The sequence below is a fragment of the Cydia splendana genome, chromosome Z (genome assembly GCF_910591565.1).
Source record: "Cydia splendana chromosome Z, ilCydSple1.2, whole genome shotgun sequence".
NCBI lineage: Eukaryota > Metazoa > Arthropoda > Insecta > Lepidoptera > Tortricidae > Cydia > Cydia splendana.
The window spans coordinates 5,830,820-5,856,463 of NC_085987.1; the positions used below are offsets into that span (position 1 = coordinate 5,830,820).

General features: G+C 36.6%; 1 protein-coding gene across 1 annotated transcript in view; it reads right to left on the reverse strand.

Annotated features, from left to right (window-relative positions):
- The window catches only part of LOC134805027 (arrestin, lateral eye-like), a 101,624-nt gene that overhangs the window by 50,343 nt on the left and 25,637 nt on the right, over positions 1-25,644 (reverse strand). The window contains exon 3 of the mRNA XM_063778319.1: positions 21,903-22,023. Coding sequence (XP_063634389.1) covers positions 21,903-22,023 — 121 coding nt within the window. The remainder of the gene's footprint in view (positions 1-21,902; positions 22,024-25,644) is intronic.

Here is a 25,644-nt window from a genome sequence, read left to right on the forward strand (position 1 = left end):
ATATAAAAAAAATGAACTAATAATCTACACAAAATTTTCAATAAAAAAGATTCAGTACATTTTTAGCAGGGATCAATATTTAAAAAGATAATAAAGAGGGAAAGTTAATTATAATAAATTCTAAGGTTCCTTGTTTTTATTTTTTCGTTAATAATTTGAAAAGTATGACTCATAGCAAAAACAAATATTACACATAAATCATCATCATCATCATCATCTCAGCCATAAGACGTCCACTGCTGAACATAGGCCTCCCCCTTGGACCTCCATACGTGCCGGTTGGAAGCGACCCGCATCCAGCGTCTTCCGGCGACCTTAACAAGATCGTCTGTCCATCTTGTGGGTGGACGTCCTACGCTGCGCTTGCTAGTCCGTGGTCTCTACTCGAGCACATTTCGACCCCATCGGCCATCTTCTCTGCGTGCAATGTGGCCTGCCCATTGCCACTTCAGCTTGCTAATCCGGTGGGCTATGTCGGTGACTTTAGTTCGTCTACGGATCTCTTAATTTCTGATTCGATCACGTAGAGAAACTCCGAGCATAGCCCTCTCCATAGCTCGTTGAGCGACTTTGAGTTTTGAGATGAGGCCGGTAGTGAAAGACCACGTTTCGGAGCCGTAAGTCATCACTGGTAACACACATTGATTAAAGACTTTCGTCTTGAGGCACTGAGGTATGTCGGACGAAAAGACATTACGTAGTTTCCCGAACGCTGCCCAACCGAGTTGGATTCGGCGGTTGACCTCTTTCTCGAAGTTGGACCTACCTAATTGGACTACTTGTCCTAGGTAGATGTACGAGTCAACAACTTCGAGTACCGAGTTCCCAACAGAGACTGGGATGGGCACAACATTGGCATTTGACATAAGTTTCGTCTTGTCCATGTTCATTTTCAAGCCCACCCGTTGTGAAACTCGGTTGAGGTCATCGAGCATCATGCTGAGTTCCTCCATCGACTTTGCCATGACTACGATATCGTCGGCAAACCGAAGGTGAGTGATGTATTCGCCGTTGATGTTGATGCCAAGTCCTTCCCATTCCAGGAGCTTGAAGGCGTCTTCCATTACGGCAGTAAACAGTTTCGGAGAGATAACGTCTCCCTGCCTTACGCCTCTTTGCAATGGAATCGCCCTCGTGCTCTGCTCCTGTACTCGGACCGACATGGTGGCGTTATTATACAAACACTTCAACACTTCGATGTACCGATAGTCAATATGGCATCGCTGAAGAGACAAGCACCGCCCATGTTTCCACCGAATCGAAGGCTTTCTCATAGTCCACAAACGCTAAGCATAATGGCAAGTTATACTCTTCGGTCTTCTGTATAACTTGCAGCAGCGTATGGATGTGGTCTATGGTACTATAGCCTTTTCGGAAACCGGCTTGTTCGGGAGGCTGGAAGTCATCAAGTCTGTGTTCGAGACGGTTCGTGATGACCCTTGAAAACAGCTTATAGACATGGCTCAGAAGCGTGATGGGTCTGTAGTTCTTCAATAGGTTGTTATCACCTTTTTTGAAGAACAACACCACCTCGCCTCTATTCCATGTTTCAGGCGTTATGCCCTCGGACAAGGCGGAATTAAAGAGCTTCTGGAGGACTTTAAGTACCGGTGTTCCACCCGCTCTCAGAAGCTCTGAAGTGATTTCGTCTTTGCCCGGCGCCTTGTTGTTCTTAAGCTGCTTCAGGGCCATCCTAATCTCGTACAGACTGATGTCCGGGATATCTTCGGTATAATGTCGGGACAGCTTGGCTCTTGGACCTCCTACCAAGCTGTCAACGGGCTTTGCGATCGAAGTGTATAACTGTCCATAGAACCTCTCGATCTCACCTAAAACCTCCGCTTTGCTCGACGCTATGCTGCCATCTTCCCGTTTCAGCTTTGTCAGCTGGCTTTGCCCAATAGACCCTTGCTTTGCTTGCGTTGCTTTGTCCTTTGCGAACACTTTGGAGCCTTGGTTTCGCTCAATAGTCTCTTTAATACGGTTAGTATTAAAGAGACGCAGATCATGTCGCAAGGACTTAGATATACGTCTATTGAGCTGCCTATATGACTCCGCGTCATCGGGAGACTGCAACTGTAGCGAGCGTCGTTCAGCCATGAGGTTTAAGGTTTGCTCGGTCAATTTCTGAGGTCTATCTTTACGGCGGGGTCTAAAAAACTTAGACCCTACTGTGTGGACAGTTTCCACTAGCCCGTCGTTGATTTCGTCCACTGAAGCCAAGTTCTCTAGGCAAGCAAAGCGGTTAGAGAGCTCGAGTTGAAAGCTTTCGGGGTTTTGAACATGGGCTCGAGTAGGTCGGAGCGTAGACTTCATCAGGCTGGACCTTTCAAGTTTAATATTGATATTCAGTGTGCCTCTTACGATTCGGTGATCACTACCGGTCTTTACCCTGTTGATCACACATAAATAATAAACATAAAATTTCCTACAAGAAACATGTAGAACACTTTTCGCTAGGATCAATATTTAAAAAGACAAAGCAGCCGGTAAATTAATTATAATCAATTTTAAAGTCCCTTTTTAGTTTTTTGTAAATAACTCGTAAACGGTGTCCCATAGCAAAATAGGTTTTATGAATAAATAATCTACATAAAATTTCCTGCAAAAAACATCTGAACACTTTTCTCTAGGATCAATATTTAAAACGATATTAAAGGAAGAAAGTTCATTACAATCAATTCACATGTCACTTTTTTTAGTTTTTAGGGTCCCGTACCTCAAAAGGAAAAAACGGAACCCTTATAGGATCACTCGTGCGACTGTCTGTCTGTCTGTCCGTCTGTCACAGCCCATTTTCTTCAAAAGTACTGGACCAATTAAGTTGAAATTTGGTACACACATGTAAATTCGTGACCCAAAGACGGACATCTTACGTAAACAAATGAATTTTAAACATGGAGGCCACTTTTTAGCCAAGGGGGGTTAGTTAACCTTAAGAACCTATTTTGCTATGGGCCACCGTTTACGAGTCATTTACGAAAAACTTAAAATAGGGACCTGGAAATTGATTATAATTAACTTACCCCCTTTAATACCTCATTAAATATTGATCGTAGCGAAAAAGTGTACAAAACCTTTTTTGTGGACAATTTTATGTTCAATATTTACGTATAATATTTTTTACAACTGCCCCCGTTGCAACCGTTTACGAGTTATTTACGAAAAAAAAGCGACCTGTGAACTGAATGTGATTAACTTTCTTCCTTTAATATCGTTTTAAATATGGATCCTAGAGAAAAGTGTTCAGATGTTTTTTGCAGAAAATTTTATGGAGATTATTTATTCATAAAAACCTATTGTGCTATGGGACACCATTTACGAGTTATTTACAAAAAACTAAAAAGGGACTTTAAAATTGATTATAATTGACTTACCGGATGCTTTGTCTTTTTAAATATTGATCCTAGCGAAAAGTGTTCTACATGTTTCTTGTAGGAAATTTTATGTTTATTATTTGTGTAAAATTTGTTTTTGCTATGAGTCATACTTTTCAAATTATTAACGAAAAAATAAAAACAAGGAACCTTAGAATTTATTATAATTAACTTTCTTTTTAAATATTGATCCCTGCTAAAAATGTACTAAATCTTTTTTTATTGAAAATGTTGTGTCGATTATTAACGTTTAACATTTTTTTTATATTGGCCACCGTTTACGAGTTATTTACGAAAAACTAAAAAAAGAGACCTTCAAAAATTGATTATAATTAACTTTCCCGCCTTAATATCTCTTTGAATATTGATCCTAGCGAACAATTGTACGGAATCTTTCTTGTGGGCAATTTTATGCAGATTACTTATGTTTAAGAAAATTTTTGCTATGCGCCACCGTTTAAGAGTTATTTACGAAAAACTAAAAAAAGGGACCTTTAATATCAACTATCTCACTTCCAGTCAAGAATTCGATCAATCAACCGGCAATTTCGGATTCAGCGGTGTCTAATTAGGTTAAAAAACCCGGTTGCCCGGTTAATATGTTTTGCCAGTCGAAATCGATTTTTACAAAAACATGATCAGTCAAGTATACACTCATATTGTATACATATAATTAATAATTATTTAGGTACACTCACCGACCTCACCGTCTTACCTACCATTTTTAGGGTTCCCTACCCAAAGGGTAAAACGGAACCCTATTAGTAAGACTCCGCTGTCCGTCCGTTCGTCCGTCCGTCTGTCAGCAGGCTGTATCTCACGAACCGTGATAGCTAGACAGTTGAAATTTTCACAGATGATGTATTTCTGTTGCCGCTATAACAACAAATACTAAAAAGTACGGAACCCTCGGTGGGCTCAGTGGGCGAGTCCGACTCGCGCTTGTCCTCGTGGTTTTTAATTTCATTAAGTACTCATCAAAATTCGAATTTACTAATAAATCTTTTTCAATATTAATTGCCGAACTAAAAATCCCGGAACTGACGATTCAGAATACCGATGTCGTCAGAATAAGGACGTAGACGTGCTGCGCGGGAATGGTGCGGTGCGCCGCGCGGGGCGCCCGCCTGCCCGTTCTACCACTCGTCTGCTTCACCCCCTTGAAAACGTAAAACTCGAGTATAAGAGCGCCTTAAATATTCTATACACTTTTTCGCTAGGATCAATCTTCTTCTCCTTCAACCTAGCGTTTTAGCTAAGCGTCCGGTCTTCAGCATCCTCTGGTGTGAGTAGATTTTAAGTAGATTACTTATGTATCAGAACATTTTTTGGTACAGGCCACCGTTTACGAGTTATTTACAAAAAATATTAACAATTGATCATATTTAACTTTTTACCTTAAATATTTTTTTAAATACTGATCCTAGCGAAAAAGTGTATAGAATATTTAATGTAGACAATTTTACGCAGATTACTTATGTATCAGAACATTTTTGCTACAGGTCACCGTTTACGAGTTATTTATAAAAAACTACAAAGGGACCTTTAAACCCGATGACTGATAAGTTCATCAGCGTCACATAACATAAATTGACCTCCGCATTGGATAGACAGCAACATTGAATGTTCCAGTAATCAAAGAAACTTAATTGCTAAATTGGAAATCAAAATAACTAAACTGGGCCAGAATCCCCAATTTTAAACTACTACGTTTTGTGCTCATCGATGTTACTGTCGTAAGCGCCATCGACAATAAGGTCCCTTTTATAGATAATACCACAAATTATGTAGTCACAGTAAATTTACTGCCATCTATCGACACACGACTACAACTCAAAATGAAAACGTATAAAACTATCGAAAAAATTTATATATATGAATAAATGGTTTTATTATGTTTATATCATTTTGACCCATGTTCATTCCCCCATGTTCATTACCCAAGTGTTAAAATTGTTAAATATGAAACGGTGTCGTCAACGCCATCTAGCCGACCATAGGCCAAAGGTGTGTGCGCCATCTATAGACCAATAGTGGGACCGGATTTTTGCACTAAAAGTTTTGATAATTCTAAAGATGAAAAAGTGATACTTATCTGACATGGGACATATTTTTAAGCATATTTGTAAAATATGACGAAAAGTTAGAACGAGCGTTAGATATAAATTAGGTATTTATATATTTTTAGTAATGATTTTTTAATATTGAATTAAAGTGCAATGTTTAAGTTCCATCGTTTATAATATGTATGACGCTTTATAATGTAAAATTATTAGATTTTTTTTTAACGTGCTTCTTAGTCAAACTACAAATTAGCTTATTATTTTGTCGATATTGAATTAAAGTTTAATAAATCCACAACAACATATCTAAATTCTTAAGTTAATAGGCAAGCTAAAAATTTAGAAGAATAAGATATATGCTTTAGAATTAATATGCGTTTTTTGTCCTATAATATCTAATATTGAATTAGAGTCTGTAAAAATAAGTCTATTACTATAAAATAATATACGCAGCCATATTATGGAAAATAAGAAATTTCGGTGTGTAGCTTGCATTGTAATAATAAAATATATTTAAAAAGGCGCGAAATTCATACATACGCCGCGCTGATCCGTCAGTGTCGCCGGCGCGCCGCCCGGGAGCCTATCATAGCCTGCCTATACCTCGCCCCTCGCCTCGCCCCACCTCCCGCTCACAGCACTGTCTGTCTTTTCTTATCATTCATTTGTTTGTTTACTGTGGACATATATAAATTAGATGTGGACATTACGTGAAATTAAAGGGGTCCCTTTGTTTCCCATAAAGTTTTAAGTCATAATGTATTGTTTGTCATATAAGAACCTTCGGGCTCTCGAATTAAGGTTTATTTTGAATGACCTTAGTAGCAGTGTGATAGCGTTGACTCGGCTCGGAGAGTTGGCGAATTGGCGATTCATTCGCCGAGTTAGCGGATCGGATGCCAAGTTATCAGTTAGTTTAGTGGCCGAGTTGATTAGGAAGAACATTTGAATTTCGAAATTGTAATAAAAATGTACATGATATACACAACTATTTTTTACCATAGTTTGTCAAAGGACTGTCTCATTTCAAACATAGAGAGAATCATCATACTATCTTTGACTTACACTAGTACTAGCACCCAAAAGAAAAGGATGAATATAGTTTTTTGTTTTTATTTACTGACAAATTGGTTTGACCGACTATACCTATTTCTGGTTCCTATTGTCATGTCCTGTCCTATTCAACGTCAATATCATATTATGTATATTATAAACCAACTGCTCAATATTACACGTATACATATTGAATATACAATAAGGTAAGTGACCTCACCTTATTGTATATTCCGTGTCGGCCGTATATGCCTATATACGGCCCACCTTAAATTAAAATGTTTTTTTTTTAATAAACAGGATATTAAGTATGAAAAACTCACTCAAATAGGTGTCTTATTTATTGAAGTTTCTTCATTATACCAAAATAGTTATAAAAATATTACGATACTCTTGGAAAATATACCTTTTATAAAAGTCCTATTGTGGGCCTTATTGAACACTAGCAGGGTATTACTTAATCCCGCAAAAAATAATCACTTTGACAGTAGACAATAACAGATTTTATTGTTTTTAACTTAAGAGTTATACATATACAAATAACAATATTTGGTACTTCACAACAAAAGGATATTTATAATAAGTTAAAAATAATTATTTTGGGCCTTATTAACTAAAGATATAAAAATTGTCTAGTTTACGCGAAAATAGTAGGTAACTAAAGTCACTAAACATAAATCTTTATTATTATTATGTTTTAACTACTGGGGGCACGGCAGTGCCCCCGCCAAGACAAGCAAAGCGCAAGGGCACTATCTACCTTTTCTCGAAGCGCTTCGTCGTTTTTTGGAACCCTCATAACTTGGGGTTGGATTATACTAGATAAACAAAGTTCTCGGACTTATTAAGCATATCAATTGCATAGCTCTTATACTTTAGATTTTATTCATATCTAAAAACTTCGATTTCGTCACTGACTCACTCACGATGATGATTATCAATACCTTTAGGGTACTTCCTGAAGTCCTCTAAGAAGCTGAAATTTGATATGTAATATAGTTTTAGTACACAAACAACAAATAAATTCAAAAACTTGAATTTTTTAATCCCTAAGGGGATGATGAGGGGGTTTAATCTTGTATGGGGAATCAATAATCGCTGAACCGATTTAGTTGAAATTTGGTATGTAGATAGGTATTGTTATGGGGAAGGATATAGAATAGATTTCAACCTCAAAGTTTACCCTTACGGGGTGAAGGCAGATTTCAACCCCAAAGTTTACCCTTACGGGGTGAAGGGTTTATATGGGGAATCAGTAAGAAGTACATTGTGTAACAGATGCCCCCAGATACTTATTTCAGGATTTTCAATAGTAAATCACCCCCAACCCTTTAAATTAGGGGATGGAAGATTGTCATAAGCAACTTACAAAAAGAAGTGAAATCCCACCAAAAACATTTTGATGTAAAATGTTGCCCAGACGAAACCATAAGGCTCGCACTGTCAAAAAGTTATCAGATCTCTTGCCAAGCTTCTAACTCTACAAGCCCTAACTTCACTAGCTCTACACCTTAGTCAAAGTATGTGGCTCGGCCGTTTCGTTTCTACTAGAACTATTGTATGTATAATAAAAAAACCGCCCAAGTGCAAGTCGGACTCGCGTTCCAAGGGTTCCGTACATTACACAATTTTTAACAATATGTTTTTTTAGTGAAAAGTGAGTAAAATGTCTTTTAAAAACCCGTAGGGATCGGATCAAAAACTAAGTACTAAGTCCGACTCACGCCACAGATTATACAATAGTTCTTCCGAACAGATACTTATCTCTCAAACAAAACGCAAATACCTACCGTTTTGATACCTACACAAAAATACAATGGAGTGACCTTCAACGCGCCGCTCCCCGCACCGCGCGCACCGGCACAACGCTAGGGTTGCTGACGCTTAGAAATGATAAATAAATACCCACTTAAACAGCGGAGTGAAATAAAAGGAAAGCTAAATCTTAAATTATACCTAATATTCCGATTATGCTTTAGTGTTTGCGAAATAGTCATTTTAAAAGGTCATATGTCCCTGCAGTAACCGCAGTGTTTACGCCGTTTTATAAACCGCGCAATAATCCCAGCAAGAATTAGTTTTAAAACTTCGTGTAATTTAAAACCAGATAGAGATTAATGTTACATAGTAGAGAAAAATAATAGAAACCTCATGAATAAAGGTAATTAATTATAAGTTAACCAGAGCAAAAATGAGTAGGCACTTTCCGGTGTAAACTTACTGTCGTTAAAATAAACATTTACCAAAATAAATTAAAAATTTACTACCTATTTCAAATAGATAGATATCTAAATCTATACATTTGTCACACATATTAAACATTACATGTTTAATTAAAGAAATTCAATAGTAGGTAGGTACCTACTACCCGCGCGATTCGAACTTTAAGATATCGCGCCGTTAGACATTCACTAGATATGAAATAGTAAAGATATGTGACGTTCCACGGCAAAAGGTACCTTATGGCGGCTGGCGCTTACGCTTATTATTATCGCCACTCCAATATTCAGTCGGGGCAATGGTACCTTTTGCCGTGGAACGTCACATATCTTTACTATTTCTTATCTAGTGCATCTCTAATTCATTTCCCGAATCCCGCCGTACGTGTAACTATCGTAAAAATTGACAGTGCGGCGCGCGGTGACGTGCGTACATGAGCGCGTGTGGCAACCAACTAGCTTGCTTTTCTACCGTGAACGGGAGCAGATTCGTAGGTATTAATCCGAGCTCGCGCAGAGAGTTCCATAGGCCTGCTCACGCTTAGCTCCACATTTCTAATAGGTTTTCCTGACATCTATAGGTAAAGAGCTAATAATTATGTGTATTTTTTTATAATAAAAAGACCCAGTAGTTTCGGAGATAAGGGTAATGTTAATTTTTTGCCTGTTTTCTTAAATAACTTCTAAACTATTTATTTTAAAATTATGAAAAAAATATATTTGAGATTCTAATTCTAAAATGAGCCCCTTCATTTGATGTATAACAAAGATATAGTTTTTTTTCTTCTATTTATCATTCATCTCAAAAGTGACCCCTTTATTTAAATTTATATTACATATTTACTTTACATGTATGTCTTTGGGTTATAGACAAATTTCAACTTATTAGTCCAGTAGTTTCGGAGCAAATAGGCTGTGACAGACGGACAGCTAGACACACGAGTGATCCTATAAGGGTTCAGTTTTATTCCTTTTGAGGTACGGAACCCTAAAAATTTTGATTATAATAAGTTTTTCACCTTATGCCCATGTGGCGGTAGCAAAACAGCCAAGCCACATATTTTGACTAAGGTGTAGAGTTAGTGAAGGAGCTTGTAGAGTTTGAAGCTTGGCTCGACAAGAGATCTGATAACTTTTTAACAGTGCGAGTCTTAGGCTTATGGTTTGGTCTTAGCAACATTTTACATGAAAATGTTTTTGGTGGGATAATTTTTTACAGTATAAATATTTATTCGTAACAGTTAGTATTATCGTTTAACATGATTTTTACTGTACATCTGGGCCCTATTTCACCAACGTGACAGGTGCGACATTTGTCGACATCACTGTTACTGACGTCACAGGCCTTTATAGGCTACGGTAACCGCTTACCATCAGACGAGCGGTGTGGTTGTTTGCCACCAACCAGTGTTGGGCGTAATTAATTATTCGTGTAATTTAATTACTAATTTAATTACATGTAATTAAAATGTTTGTAATTTAATTACATAAAGTTTAATTACATGTAATTAATTTTTCTGTGTAATTTGCAATTGTGATTACATTAATTAGTAATTAAATTACTCAATTACTTTTCATTTACCTTTTTAATAATATGCAAATATGAACAAATTTACTTGTAGTAATTATAAAGAAAAACTTTTATGAATTCCATTATACGCTGGATAACGTTATAACATATTTTTTATCCCTGGAATCATACCTTTACAGGGTACTATGTGACAAACCACGTTGAATATGGCGGTCGGCGCTTACGTCGCGTAGCACCGCATTAGTATTGGGGCGCCGGTAATAATGACGTAAGCGCCGACCTAAGGTGCCTTTCGGGTTGGACTGTAGCAAAGGGGGGGCTGGGACTTGGACAATTGTCACAAGAAATACGACAGTTGTCACGAAATTCCGACACAGAACTCATTTACTGTCAAGAATTACCGAAAGTTCTTTGAAATCTTGTGTCAATTGTCATCATTATCATCATAAACATCACAAGAAAGATACCTGTTTTTTGCCGATATAATAAAGTTTTTTTTTAATAATACAATGATAGTGACAAACAGGAATAAGGCCCGTCCGATGGTAAGCTATAACCGTAGCCCATGGATGCCTGTGACGTCAGCAACAATGAGACTTGTCGAATTGTCGCACCTGTCATGTTGGTGAAATAGGGCCCTGGTGCTACATTACGACACCGGTGCTATAATAAGCACATTAAAACACTCCCTTTGGCCATGTTTTAAAATTCGTCATTCGTTTCAAAATTTCTATATTTCGCACTTCTATCGTAAATAACTACCTATGTATTCATAAAAAAAGTTACCTATATAAGTAAGTAGTTACTGCCTTTAAAAAGTATAAGTGTCTAAATGTTATTAGACTTTTTGATTCTTTAAAACGTCTTTAGGTCAATAAAGCAAGTGAAAAATTATTAGAGTTAGACCAAGAAAAGTCTGCAGCGATTTGGACAGCCCACGCAGTGAAGGTGTTATTTATAAGTCATAATTTCATAGAAGTTTCTTCAAATCGGCCTTATTAATGAGAGATTAAAAATATTCAAAATTATCTTAAAATATTTTAATCTATTATTTCATCTCATACGTTCAATAAGGCCCGGGACTGGACCTTTTTACCTGCACTGACAGTGGATCTTCTTAGCAACAAGTACAAATTCAGAATAATAGGGAGCAACTACTATTTTTGAATGCTGGGCCTTGTTACCCGCCGGGCCTCATATGCCTGCACCTCACCTACCTTATTTATTTGTTTTACAAGGGGAAAATTTGTTGATTTATCGTGCTAAATTTGTTGATTAATATTGATACCCAAACAAGCGAAACATTCTAAAATTGAACCACAAGCGTAGCGAGTGGTTCGTAAAGTTGAACCTCGAGCGTAGTGAAGGTTTCAAGGGACGAGGGTTAAATAAAATTTTCACTACATCAGCTCGTAAAGGCCCTCTTGATTGTTCGAAACGGATAAGAAGAGTGGCATTTAATTTGATGCAAATTTTGAGTTGTTTCCGTAGGTATACTCGTAAAGCTCAGTTGGTTGGTAAAATTGACTTTAAAATGATAAATATTGAATAACGTTAGTTTGAAATTGATTTAAATGATAAAGTAAATATTATCGGAGATATATATATCGGATATCGCTCTTAAACAAAAAATATATGTCGCTAGTCATTTATAACCTAAAAGCGCCAAATTACGCAAAATTATATTGAAATGACACCTGTCTATTGAATTTGAAGAATACTTTAACAAGGGTGGTTATCTGTATGACAATGCACCTAAAATAATTTTCAAATGTATCTATTATTTCTATACTTTACACGTTAACGAATTCTACGTAAACCAAACCGCGGGCAATCCCTAGTACATATAGAAATAAATAAGTGTAGGTAAGTTTCCATTAGTGTACCTACTATTAACAATATAACTATTTACCATTGATAATAATTTTATAAACGTTTTGCGTATTTTTTACGGGCACCGCGCTAATCGCTACCCCGCCACCGTCGATCGCTGCCTCCTGCCACGGCGCACAGCGCGGCGCGCAAAAACGCCGCGCGTTTGAAATGTAACTCAATATAAGCGCGGAATGCATACTTACGTATCAGTATTTAGTGTCGCCGTGATTTTATATTTCTAATATTTTGTGTGGGAACTAAGATCTTTATTATGACCGTGTAATATTAACTCTACAAACTTTAATTCAATATTGGCTATACTGCTTAACCAGAAATCAATATCTAGACAAGCACATTGTCTACATTTCTAACTTTTTACAAGTATACTAAGTTGATAGATAATATCGTAATTTTACAATATCAGCTACTTTAATTCTTTATTGACAAAGTAATTCGTGTTTTTACGTTCACCAGAAAGCAGCTGTTCCAGATTTCTAAAAACCGAATATTGTGAATAAATTAAAGTGTTATTGAACATGTTACAGTTTTTTGTAACTTTAATTTTATATTTATTTATTTATTCGTATGGCAAAAATACAATCGTTCATAATATGATATACGAGTATAGTATATTATAGCAGTACGCCATTTTTTTTCGATATAAAAAACGCGATTTGATAGACAGTTGTACATTTTAACTTTTAGTATGGAAATCAGTCACATCATTTTATCACGAAAATTAACAGTGCTGCAGCAGTAACGTTGCAACAGACTAATGCTGCTGCAGTCGCCATATCTTAGAAAGTTATTGAAATCGCGAGTGAAGCGAGCGCGAAAATTTTTCGATATTTACATAGTTATTTAGCAAAATTGAAATATTTAAATATGGCCGAACGCTCCACCTATAATTTTCTAATATTTTACATAAATGTTATTTAACATGCATGCAATAACATATCAAAAAAGAAAAAACTTTAATGTTATCAAAACCCATTTTTGTTCCACCGCCGGTCTACTATCCGAGAATGACATTTTCTTGATTTCCGAGGCACGTTTTTTTCTTAGACTTTATTCATCTTATACGGAGTTACATATGTCTTTGGTAACATTAACCATTACCTACTTTATATATTTTATATTTGTTATTGTTGATAATGAAACATTAAGCACATAAACGTTAAACGGTAAAAGACTAACATAATTTTCTAAATGTTCGAACATAAATAACTGATATTATTTATTATTCTTTTACTCGTACTGTGCTCCGCAACAAAGATATGTGACGTCCCACGGTCAAAGGTACCTTATGGCGGGTATGGAGTTATGCATACCCCAGTAATCTACAATAAATAAGCTATCGATAACACAAAAGATCAACCTTCTAGGTTGCGTAGTTACAGAGATATGTGACGTCCCACGGTCAAAGGTACCTTATGGCGGGTATGGAGTTATGCATACCCCAGTAATCTACAATAAATAAGCTATCGATAACACAAAAGATCAACCTTCTAGGTTGCGTAGTTACAGAGATATGATTTTTTGAAAATAATGTTGTGAAATGAGCAACTTTACGATCGAGAAGTTTTAAGTTTAGCCGCCTAAAAAACTATGTTCCTGAAGTAAGTTACATAGTTGACTACAAATAATAATGCCTTATATATCTGAGATTAACAAAAATATTGCGACTTGTTCTGTAATGCAAATAGAAACTTTTGATATCGACTGATTTATGTGTATACTAACCAATCTCTTGAAAATAAAGTTTTATTTCATTTTCACGATTGATTGCAATGAGCTCTCAAGATTTAAATTTTATCTATTAGAAAACGACACTGACAGACAGTTTAAGCAAAAAACAATACCGATTTAGAGGTGAAAATGTATTTTCTGACTTTTTCATATAAAATCACAAAATTGAATATTTTTACTTTTAATGTGACACACAATCAATTTTTCTGAGCACATATGAAAGAAATTCTGTCATTCAAATGAAATAAATCCTAAAACCCCAACTAAATACTATATTTAACCCCTTATGTCACTTTAAACTTACATAACAATAACAGTATTTGCTCCATACATTTACGAAAAGGTACCTTATGGAAATAAATCTAATAATACATCACTACAAAATATCAATCATATTATAGTTTATCTTTTATGAATAGAAAATATTAATTTACATTAAACTGCCCCAAACTTAATTAGTTCTTCGTCATAATAATCTCAAAAAAGACCAATAATTTGTATGTAATGAAAAGGTACCTTGTGATTAAGTTACATGATGAGGCATGATGATGATGATGGAACAGTTAGGATAAACTAATAATATTTTGGTAATGGTATAAATCGTCTATTTCTTATCAATAATATATTTCGGTTGCTATTGAAGATAAGCGGCATTGAGGTTCAATGACCTCAGATATTCCATAAGGTAATGCGTCGGGTATTGGCATTTTTCAGCAAACCAATGGCTGATTTACTGCATGCGACCAAACCAAATGAAGATTATTCTAGTTAAGAAAGACTTGACGAGAGTAACTTTGGTATAATAGCAGTCTACTTGGATTTGTGATGTCGGTCTATGTACGGTTATAATATTTGCGAGGCGCCCCAACCAGAACTGAAATTATCAAATTAGTTTTGCAGAATGCTAATACAGTTCTCTACCAAACTTCTTTTCCCGTATTGACTAGTTTTTTTGGGAATTTTCAATCTTTTTTCCATAAGGTACCTTTTCTACTAAACTCTGAGACGACATTACTAGGCTTATAACTAACTTATAACAAAAATAAAAACAGGTAAACAAACGTTAGGCATTAAGGTTTCAGATCACACAATAAAAAAAAATTGAGCATTTTTTCACCTCTTTACAAAACATTTAATATCTCCGAAACTAGAAACCCTCATAAGGTACCTTTTCCCGTGGAACGTCACATATGATTTTTTGAAAATAATGTTGTGAAATGAGCAACTTTACGATAGAGAAGTTTTAAGTTTAGCCGCCTAAAAAACTATGTTCCTGAAGTAAGTTACATAGTTGACTACAAATAATAATGCCTTATATATCTGAGATTAAAAAAATATTGCGACTTGTTCTGTAATGCAAATAGCAACTTTTGATATCGACTGATTTATGTGTATACTAACCAATCTCTTGAAAATAAAGTTTTATTTCATTTTCACGATTGATTGCAATGAGCTCTCAAGATTTAAATTTTATCTATTAGAAAACGATACTGACAGACAGTTTAAGCAAAAAACAATACCGATTTAGAGGTGAAAATGTATTTTCTGACTTTTTCATATAAAATCACAAAATTGAATATTTTTACTTTTAATGTGACACACAATCAATTTTTCTGAGCACATATGAAAGAAATTCTGTCATTCAAATGAAATAAATCCTAAAACCCCAACTAAATACTATATTTAACCCCTTATGCCACTTTAAACTTACATAACAATAACAGTATTTGCTCCATACATTTACGAAAAGGTACCTTATGGAAATAAATCTAATAATACATCACTACAAAATATCAATCATATTATAGTTTATCTTTTATGAATAGAAAATATTTATTTACATTAAACTGCCCCCAATTTAATTAGTTCTTCGTCATAATAATCTTAAAAAAGACCAATAATTTGTATGTAATGAAAAGGTACCTTGTGGTCAAGTTACATGATGAGGCATGATGATGATGGAACAGTTAGGATAAACTAATAATATTTTGGGGTTAAGATGGTATAAATCGTCTATTTCTTATCAATAATATATTTCGGTTGCTATTGAAGATAAGCGGCATTGAGGTTCAATGACCTCAGATATTCCATAAGGTAATGCGTCGGGTATTGGCATTTTTCAGCAAACCAATGGCTGATTTACTGCATGCGACCAAACCAAATGAAGATTATTCTAGTTAAGAAAGACTTGACGAGAGTAACTTTGGTATAATAGCAGTCTACTTGGATTTGTGATGTCGGTCTATGTACGGTTATAATATTTGCGAGGCGCCCCAACCAGAACTGAAATTATGAAATTAGTTTTGCAGAATGCTAATACAGTTCTCTACCAAACTTCTTTTCCCGTATTGACTAGTTTTTTTGGGAATTTTCAATCATTTTTCCATAAGGTACCTTTTCTACTAAACTCTGAGACGACATTACTAGGCTTATAACTAACTTATAACAAAAATAAAAACAGGTAAACAAACGTTAGGCATTAAGGTTTCAGATCACACAATAAAAAAAAATTGAGCATTTTTTCACCTCTTTACAAAACATTTAATATCTCCGAAACTAGAAACCCTCATAAGGTACCTTTTCCCGTGGAACGTCACATATTTTATTTTGAAATTTCGTGAAAACACAAACAATCCAAACATTGTTTACAAAGGAATGTCTTTGGAAGAAAAGAGCAAAAGCGGCTATGTAACATTGCGCATCCATTTTGTTCGGAAGTTGACTGACAGGCCTATTCGGATTACGAGATAATCACAAGATCTTGAGACGATTTAGAGATCAACTAGATCTAAATTAGATATCGACTAGATGTGACTTGGATATCTAAGTCATAACTTGTCGAAATCGTTCAAGAGGACCTCCAGAATCGCGGAAACGTCAAATTTGACATATCTATCTTACAAATACCTTTAAATTATCCGTATCGTAACTTGTTGAAGTCTAGTAGAAATCTAATTCATTTTCCGAATCGAGCTGATAGTTTCTCAAATATCTTTGAAGGCAACGCTACGATTATTCATCCCCTTTATCTTGAGATGTATTTATACAAATTCGACATTTGAAACATAGGCACATATTGTAGACTAGCTGTGCCCGCGGCTCCGCCCGCGTGGAATTCGGTCTGTGTCAGTAAGCGGCTAATTTCTAATCCTAATTTCTCTCCCTCTCCCCTGGAGGCGGAACTTGAAGTAAAGTTGACAGGTGAATATGCTAGAGGACTGCAGTTCAGATAAAATATTTTACAATTAGGTACCACTAAATAAAACTACACTCCAAAATCAATAGTATTTTTCGCCCTTATTCTAATTTTACACGTGATTTAAACGACAGAGTAGTAGATGTATATCGGACGATACAGTAAGGAATACGCGCGCGAGCGAAAGCGAAGCGGCCTGCCTGGCTAGAGCGCCACTCACCGTGGTCTTCTTCAGACTCCTGAGGAAGACCACGTGCCCCTTGTAACCTCAATGCGTTGCGAGACTTTCGCGAATGATTGGATTTTTTTCTGGAAGGCACGGTAATGCGTTTTAAATGCGAGTCCCAAATCGTTTGACTCCGCAAACGACCAGTGCCGAATTAAGATATTTTGATGCCCTAAGCATTTGTAGACCATAGTGCCCCCTCTCCCTAGGGTCATCGAGATTACATTGAATTTTTTTGGTAAGTTGAGTGACGTTCATTGCCGCATTACAGCTGAGAATGGAAATTAGATACATCATTTTATCACGAAAATTGACAGTGCTGCAGCAGTAACGTTGCAACAGAGTAATGCTGCTGTAGTCGCCACCCGAATGTCACCTTTATCATATCTTAGAATGTTATTGTAAACGCGAGCGAAGCGAGCGCGATTTTTTTTCGATATAAAAAACGCGATTTGATAGACAGTTGTACATTTTAACTTTTAGTATGGAAATCAGTCACATCATTTTATCACGAAAATTAACAGTGCTGCAGCAGTAACGTTGCAACAGACTAATGCTGCTGCAGTCGCCATATCTTAGAAAGTTATTGAAATCGCGAGTGAAGCGAGCGCGAAAATTTTTCGATATAAAAACGCAATTCGATAGACAGTTGTACATTTTTACTTTTAGTATGGAAATCAGTCACATCATTTTATCACGAAAATTGACAGTGCTGCAGCAGTAACGTTGCAACAGAGTAATGCTGCTGCAGTCGACCACGGACTCCACGGACCTCGCTGAGCCTGCGTTGCCAAAGCTGATTCCCGCACCCGCGGCCTAAGTTGATACGGTTCGACAAAGAATGGGATTCAAGAACGTTAAGGCCAGTGACGATATTTTATTGGTTTAGATTCAAGTACTGACAGAAATTAGTTTATTTTATTATACATATTTTCATATTATATTATTTACTATAAAGAACCTTTTAAAACATTTATTTACATACAATAACGCATAGTTTACGTTTGGCGAATTTTCCTCTTCGTTATGTTTGTTAAGCAAATTAAGTTTTTAAGGCACATTTTTGTCAAGCTCGAGTTCTGATGATGGGATCCATAAGGAATCGAGGGAACTCCTCAAATATTAAAGGCATGCGTATAGAGATTTTTGTATTTACATCATAAAATCAAGCATTTACATTAAAAACTGTCGCATTTGATGAAGTGTAACTGCTGATGATGATCAGAACAGAACTCTTCAACGACGCATAGTTCACGGTTGGCGATTTGTCCTCTTCGTTATGTTCGTTAAGCAAGTTTAGTTTCTACGCCACATTTTTGTCAAGCTCGAGTTCTGATTATGGGATCCATGAGGAATCGAGAGAACTCCTCAAATCTTAAAGGCATGCGTATAGAGATTTTTGTATTTACATCAGAAAATCAAGCATTTTCATTAAAAACTGTCGCATTTGATGAAGTGGAACTGCTGATGATGATCAGAACAGAACTCTTCAACGACGCATAGTTCACGTTTGGCGATTTTTCCTCTTCGTTATGTTTGTTAAGCAAGTTAAGTTTTTAAGCCACATTTTTGTAAAGCTCGAGTTCTGATGATGGGATCCATAAGAAATCGAGGGAACTCCTCAAATATTAAAGGCATGCGTATAGAGATTTTTGTATTTACATCATAAAATCAAGCATTTACATTAAAAACTGTCGCATTTGATGAAGTGTAACTGCTGATGATGATCAGAACAGAACTCTTCAACGACGCATAGTTCACGGTTGGCGATTTGTCCTCTTCGTTATGTTCGTTAAGCAAGTTTAGTTTCTACGCCATATTTTTGTCAAGCTCGAGTTCTGATGATGGGATCCATGAGGAATCGAGAGAACTCCTCAAATCTTAAAGGCATGCGTATAGAGATTTTTGTATTTACATCAGAAAATCAAGCATTTTCATTAAAAACTGTCGCATTTGATGAAGTGGAACTGCTGATGATGATCAGAACAAAACTCTTCAACGACGCATAGTTCACGTTTGGCGATTTTTCCTCTTCGTTATGTTTGTTAAGCAAGTTAAGTTTTCAAGACACATTTTTGTCAAGCTCCAGTTCTGATGATGGGATCCATAAGGAATCGAGGGAACTCCTTAAATATTAAAGACATGCGTATAGGGATTTTTGTATGTACATCAGAAAATCAAGCGTTTTCATTAAAAACTGTCGCATTTGATGAAGTGGAACTGCTGATGACGATCAGAACAGAACTCTTCAACGACGCATAGTTTACGTTTGGCGAATTTTCCTCTTCGTTATGTTTGTTAAGCAAATTAAGTTTTTAGGGCACATTTTTGTCAAGCTCGAGTTCTGATGATGGGATCCATAAGGAATCGAGGGAACTCCTCAAATATTAAAGGCATGCGTATAGAGATTTTTGTATTTACATAATTAAATCAAGCATTTACATTCAAAACTGTCGCATTTGATGAAGTGGAACTGCTGATGATGATCAGAACAGAACTTCAACGATACCTTAACTAAATAATCCATTATGTTTACCATAAAATGTAGGTATAAAGTATGATGATGCCAATCTTACTAGCCCCTCCCGCTTAAACCCCCGTACACCGCACCGCATGCGCCGTTAAGTGGGTTAGGTTAGGTTTGAACTGCGATCCTCACAGAACCGAACAAGGGTTAGGTTAGAACTGCGAGCCTTACAGAAACGAAATGCTACTTGAAAAGTGGGTTTGATTAGGTTCGAACTGCGATCCTCACAGAACCGAACTGCTATCAGAGAAGTGGGTTAGGTTAGGCTAGAACTACGACCCTTACAGAAGCGAAATGCTAGTAGAAAAGTGGGTGGGTTTACCTCCTTTTCTACATAGTGTACCATCTACAATAATCTTTCACCGGCCCCCATAGAAGTCGGATTTTTTTTTCTTAAAAATTATACTGTACAATAAACACTCTCTAAGAGTTTTGTCACGTCAACTCTTAGCACAATGGCATTCTCTCTGCGGGCGGATTCAAACCTTGTCGCTTCATTATTAAGGTAAAAATCAGATTGACCACGTCCTATAAATGAACCATAACAGAGGTTGGCGGGATATTTAGAGATCCTCAAGAAAATGCAATGACGAGGGACTGATTTATAGTGGAATAAGCGAAATAAGACGGTAAAGCATTATTGTGCCAGTGTTACAATAGCAATCATATTCGTAACAGAAAAATACCACCCATATGACAACAGGTGACAATCTAAATTACATAGGTACGTTCCTTAGAGCATTTAATAAACCGGAGTCGCCTTTAAGAGCTTACCCCTCTGCCGAAAACCTTGCACAGTTGTGCAAACTTTTTTATTGGACTGACGTTTATCTGACATGGCTATTTGTACGTTACGTACAAATCAGTACAAAAAGCCATGTTACATTTGACCTGCAGCCCTCGCAAAAATCGGCAGACTATTTGTACAGAAAATGACAGCCAATGCGTCTCCAGTTACTAAATGCTCTAAGGTACGTTCAGTTCAGCGGTTTAAGCTACTTTGGCATTTATAATATTAGTAGGGATGACACAGATATATTAATTAAATTTTTGATGTACTAATTGTACAGATGTTACTGATAAAATGTACTGATCAAATAATATAAAATTAAAAACTTTGTTTATAATAACTAAATAAACTAAGCCTTCTGAATAGATTCTACGCTTCTCTCTAAATATTTGTAGAATATTTTCACTGTCTATAAATTTTACGGAACCGTAATAAAAGTTCAAGTCCACGCTTGGTGGTTTCACTGAGTTGGAAAATTTTACGATTTAGCCCTCTCTGCAATTTTGCGTTTGTTAAGAAAATTAAATATGAAACGGCGAAACATTTAAGGCCGACCTTTTTCAAATTAATTCATTTAAAAACGTTTAAAATTGTGCTCCCTTTGTTGAGAATTATTAAAAAAGTTGTAGAGGTACTAAGCTTATTTGGGCAATAGGATCACTTTACTGTCTAAACAACTTTTGTTAGGTATACAAAATGTTCCAATGCAAACTTTAAACGTGTTGATTAAAAAAAATTACGTTGTCTAATAATGATGCAGTGTGTTATCTTATCTAAACAATACTTGAAACAAACTAACGAGTGTTTTTTTTATGTATTAGGAAGCAAACGAGCAGACGAGCCGCCTGGTGGGACGCAGTCATCGCCGCCCATGGACATAAGCAACATCAGAGTAGCCACTTATGCGTTGCTGACGTTTGAGAACCCTAAATACCTGCTTCTTAAAGAACCCCATGTCATAGCACAAGTGAAACACCTCAGAAGGTAGCTCATTCCACAACTTGCACGTTCTAGACATAGACGAGCGAGATGCGAAGAGATAACGTAGCACATAGAACCGATGGCCATTGGGGCGGAAAGGTTCTCGAGGGGCGACCACGTACCGGAAGGCGCAGCGTGGGTAGACCCCCCACAAGCTGGAATGATGAACTGGTAAAGGTCGCGGGAGTCCGCTGGATGCGGGTGGCGTAAGACCGGTCATTGTGGCACTCTTTGGGGGCGGCCTATGTCCAGCAGTGGACGTCCTCTGGCTGATAAGTATTGGTGATGATACTAATTTATTATATTATTACCTACCTGTAAAGCCGTGCTTGGTTCCCTCTCGTGGTTGCAGTTCAGCGGCCACACTTGTGCGAGGCTCATGATGGCCTCATTGCAGAACTTCAGGCCCATCACCTCTTCGTCTTCACGTCCGTATCTGTAGCAAGTTGAAAGTTTTATGAATATTATTTATTTTTTGTGTAAATCACCCACATTTTGTAATAAAAAACAACGGGTTGCACTCCGGGAGTGCCGACAGAAGTGAAATCTCAATGACTAGTCCAAAATGACTGCAGCACTATGTATAATTGACCCATCCTCCTTTCTATTGAAAAACTTTAGTTCCGAAATTGCTGGCCAGAGAGCTTAAAATTGTAGCGTTAATTGTTTAAAATTCGAATAGAAATTGTAAAGTTACCTTGCAGACCTCGCATCTAATAGTACATTATTGTCGAGGCTCGGAAGTAGCTACTTGCAGGCTGAGGATTCGTTTTAAACGGACGACCTTGGGAGTCCGTTTAATTGAATCCGAAGCCAGCAAGTAGCCTTCCAGCCGAGTCATATATAGTGCTTTTCTCAAAAATGGTGCAACAAATATAAATATCATAGAAATATTTTACAAAAGCAACGTTCTTACGTATATATTTTCACAGAAAAAAGTAGAAACAATTGAAAAAATTAGCTTTGCCGCCTTTTTATTTTTTTAATAAAAAAAATAGAAGTGTATTTTTCTGCCGAAAATACGCCAACCTATTTGAGACAGCTAAATAGTCGCGGTACTAATCATCTGTTTGGCTGTTTAATGGGCCTGTGCCTTCATTTGATATGGCCATTTCAACTTTTTAAAAGTTTGGAACTCGACAAATAATGGAATTTGTATGCAACATTGCAGTCCCAAAATCGAGACTGCAATGTTTTTAACTTTTTAATTTTTGACTGACCATAAACTACGCGCTTCGCAACCTATTTTTTAAACGGCAAAGTCGACTTTGCCGTCCATTTTTGAGAAAATATATTTGGTCATGATATTTTGAGTTTTATTCACCAGTACTAGAGTTCACTTTTATTAGCGATTTCATCAAGATGTAGCTTTATTGAATTATATTGGAGTGATATAAAGTTAGAATGTAACTGTGAGATCCTCGTATTTCAGCCCGTACAAGATTAGAACATTGAGCTTTATTGCTTAATATAAAAGTCCAGTTTTGTTTAGTTAATTGACCTGATTATGATACGTTATGACTAAAGTTCTTTGGTGAATAACATTGTCCGTGACACATGACGTGACCGTTACGTTACGCGTCTGAATCGAGTTTATCATTTTTTCCCCACCTCATAAAGAGCTCAGCGCCGCTAAAGAAGTTTTCACTTCAAAAATAGCCTAACTATGCCTAAGTATGTCATCCGGACCCGGACCATAAAGATACCTACCTCATTTGTGATAGTCTACGAGTTTTGACGCGTCACGGTAGAACATACTAGAAAGTCTGTGCGGAAAGAGAAGAGTCGTAGAATGTATTGGATCCCTTACATATCACGACTCTTCTCTTTTCGCAAAAACTCTACGAAAACATAATAACTTAATAACCACCTACATACAAAAACAAATACCCCCTCAGGCTGCTCAAATCAGACGCTTTTTGGCTTTGCCGTCGTCGAAAAATATTTCGGTATAAAATTGACAATTTAAACTATACCGTTCCCAAAACAAACTGTTCACAAACAGTTTGATTAAGTAATTTATGCACAAACCCCAGGTTACTTGTCTTTTAGATGGAGCATATACGAAACATCGCGGTCACCTAGGTAAAAAGTTAGCATGTCGTTCTATAGAACAAAATGGGAATAAAAATGCTGTCTACCATGACGTCAGTGTTCTATAGAACAAATGGAAATCACTAACAAAAAGGCCTGCAACCGTAATTGGTGCCTCTTTTTGATAAATAGATTTGTTAGAAAGAGAAACAAATAAAAGTGACAGGTCTGAGACCTTTATACTACTGACTGTATGAGCTGTGGACCTTGGGAACCCCTATTAACTACAAATCCAAATAATTATCGTAATGGCTCAGAAAATTTCAATAAGATCGGTTGAGAAATGCAACCTGTAGAGGAAAACAGCTAAACTACGAAAGCATTTTTACCCAGGCTCATTTGTGCCTGCGTAAGCGATAGCGATTGTAACCTTGGCTAGGCCGGCAGCCGGCCTAGCCAAAGTTACAATCGCTATCGCTTCGAGAACGAAAAGCATTATGTCTCTCTATCACTCTTCCATATTAGTGTGACAGTGACAGTTGCATTTCGATCGCTACGGAGCGTAAGCGATTGGCGTCTTGGCTACGCGGCCTGAAACGGTAATGTTTCGCACTCGCTGGTCGAAAACGTTATCGTGACCATACAAATGAGCCTCCATATTTTTAATATTTCACTACGGGAATGAGAGAATGCATCCACGTTTACGACTAGGTACTAGAAATATCGACAGCAAAATAAGTTCTAGGGGTAAAAATAGATTGTTGTAGGTAATATAAAATCGTGTAGATTGCAACTGAGTAGCACGGTAGCAAGGTACAAGTTAAAAAGCCTACGTGGTGACCTCGCGGTCTTAGTAAACTGTTTATAAGCGGAGTCTTTGAACAAGTAGTCTATGCCCCAAACTAAAAGCGTGTCTGAAAGGCCGAGAGAACATGAAACCATTTCCGCTCTTGGCCACTAAACTAAATGAATACTAATAGACGTGAATTTAACAAACCATTAGTTTTCCATTTATGTATCTAGGAAGACCGCAATAAAATGGAGGCGGCGATTTTCAGACCGGCTGTGGAGTCGCGGAATGTATTGGGCACCATACATTCCACGACTCTTCTCTTTCCGCACCGCACAAGCTCTACATACATTATAATTTAATAACTAGTTTTTAGAAACAGCAATTGAGGCTGCACTTAGGCAATAACAACAAATGACAAATGGAAAATGTAATTCTATTAAGTGGGATGAACCTTACTAAAATAAAATAATACAATAACTTGGAGTCCTAGCCGATTCATATATTTTTATACTCAATAAAAGCACAAAAAGATAATATTGTTACGGATTATCGCGTTATTGCACTCACGGTGTATTAAATAACACTTTCGCCCTTGAGCGAAAAATGGAAGAAGAAATCTTTATTGCCGGTCCTGGCGAGAATAAGACGCCTTTACAGATAATAATTTTATGGATGAAATCTGAAATTGTAACAAGATACAGTTTATATTTTACACATATTTTATTATTCCTCGTTTTTCAACATAAAGCGTTTATGCACTCAAGATCTATGAAAATAGGTCATTTTCTATGGATATTCACTGCCACTTCATATTTACTCGGTTTCACGTGACATGTATTGCAGCAGTTTATTCAGGGAATTAGATCGAAAGCGATAATACTGATAATTTCGAGGGAAGATGTTGAATTTTATTACAGAACCCCTAGTGTATAACCATAACCATATTAACTCACATTTATAGACGTGTCTATCGCGAATTTATTTTATTCCCTAGTGTAAATTTCGCGTTTGCGTTTTGTCTATTTTTGCATGGCATTTTGGACAGCGCGCCACGGGACGTTTTGGTAACTCAAAATCCTCAAACGAGTACGTTATATATGCGTGATATGACGTACTCGTTTCGAATGAAATTTACACTAGGGGTGTAGACTTCTTTTGTCTCAATCATAATACTAGTTCGAGGGTGTCATGATACCATAATCAAATGCTCACTGCATTCTATCACGATAT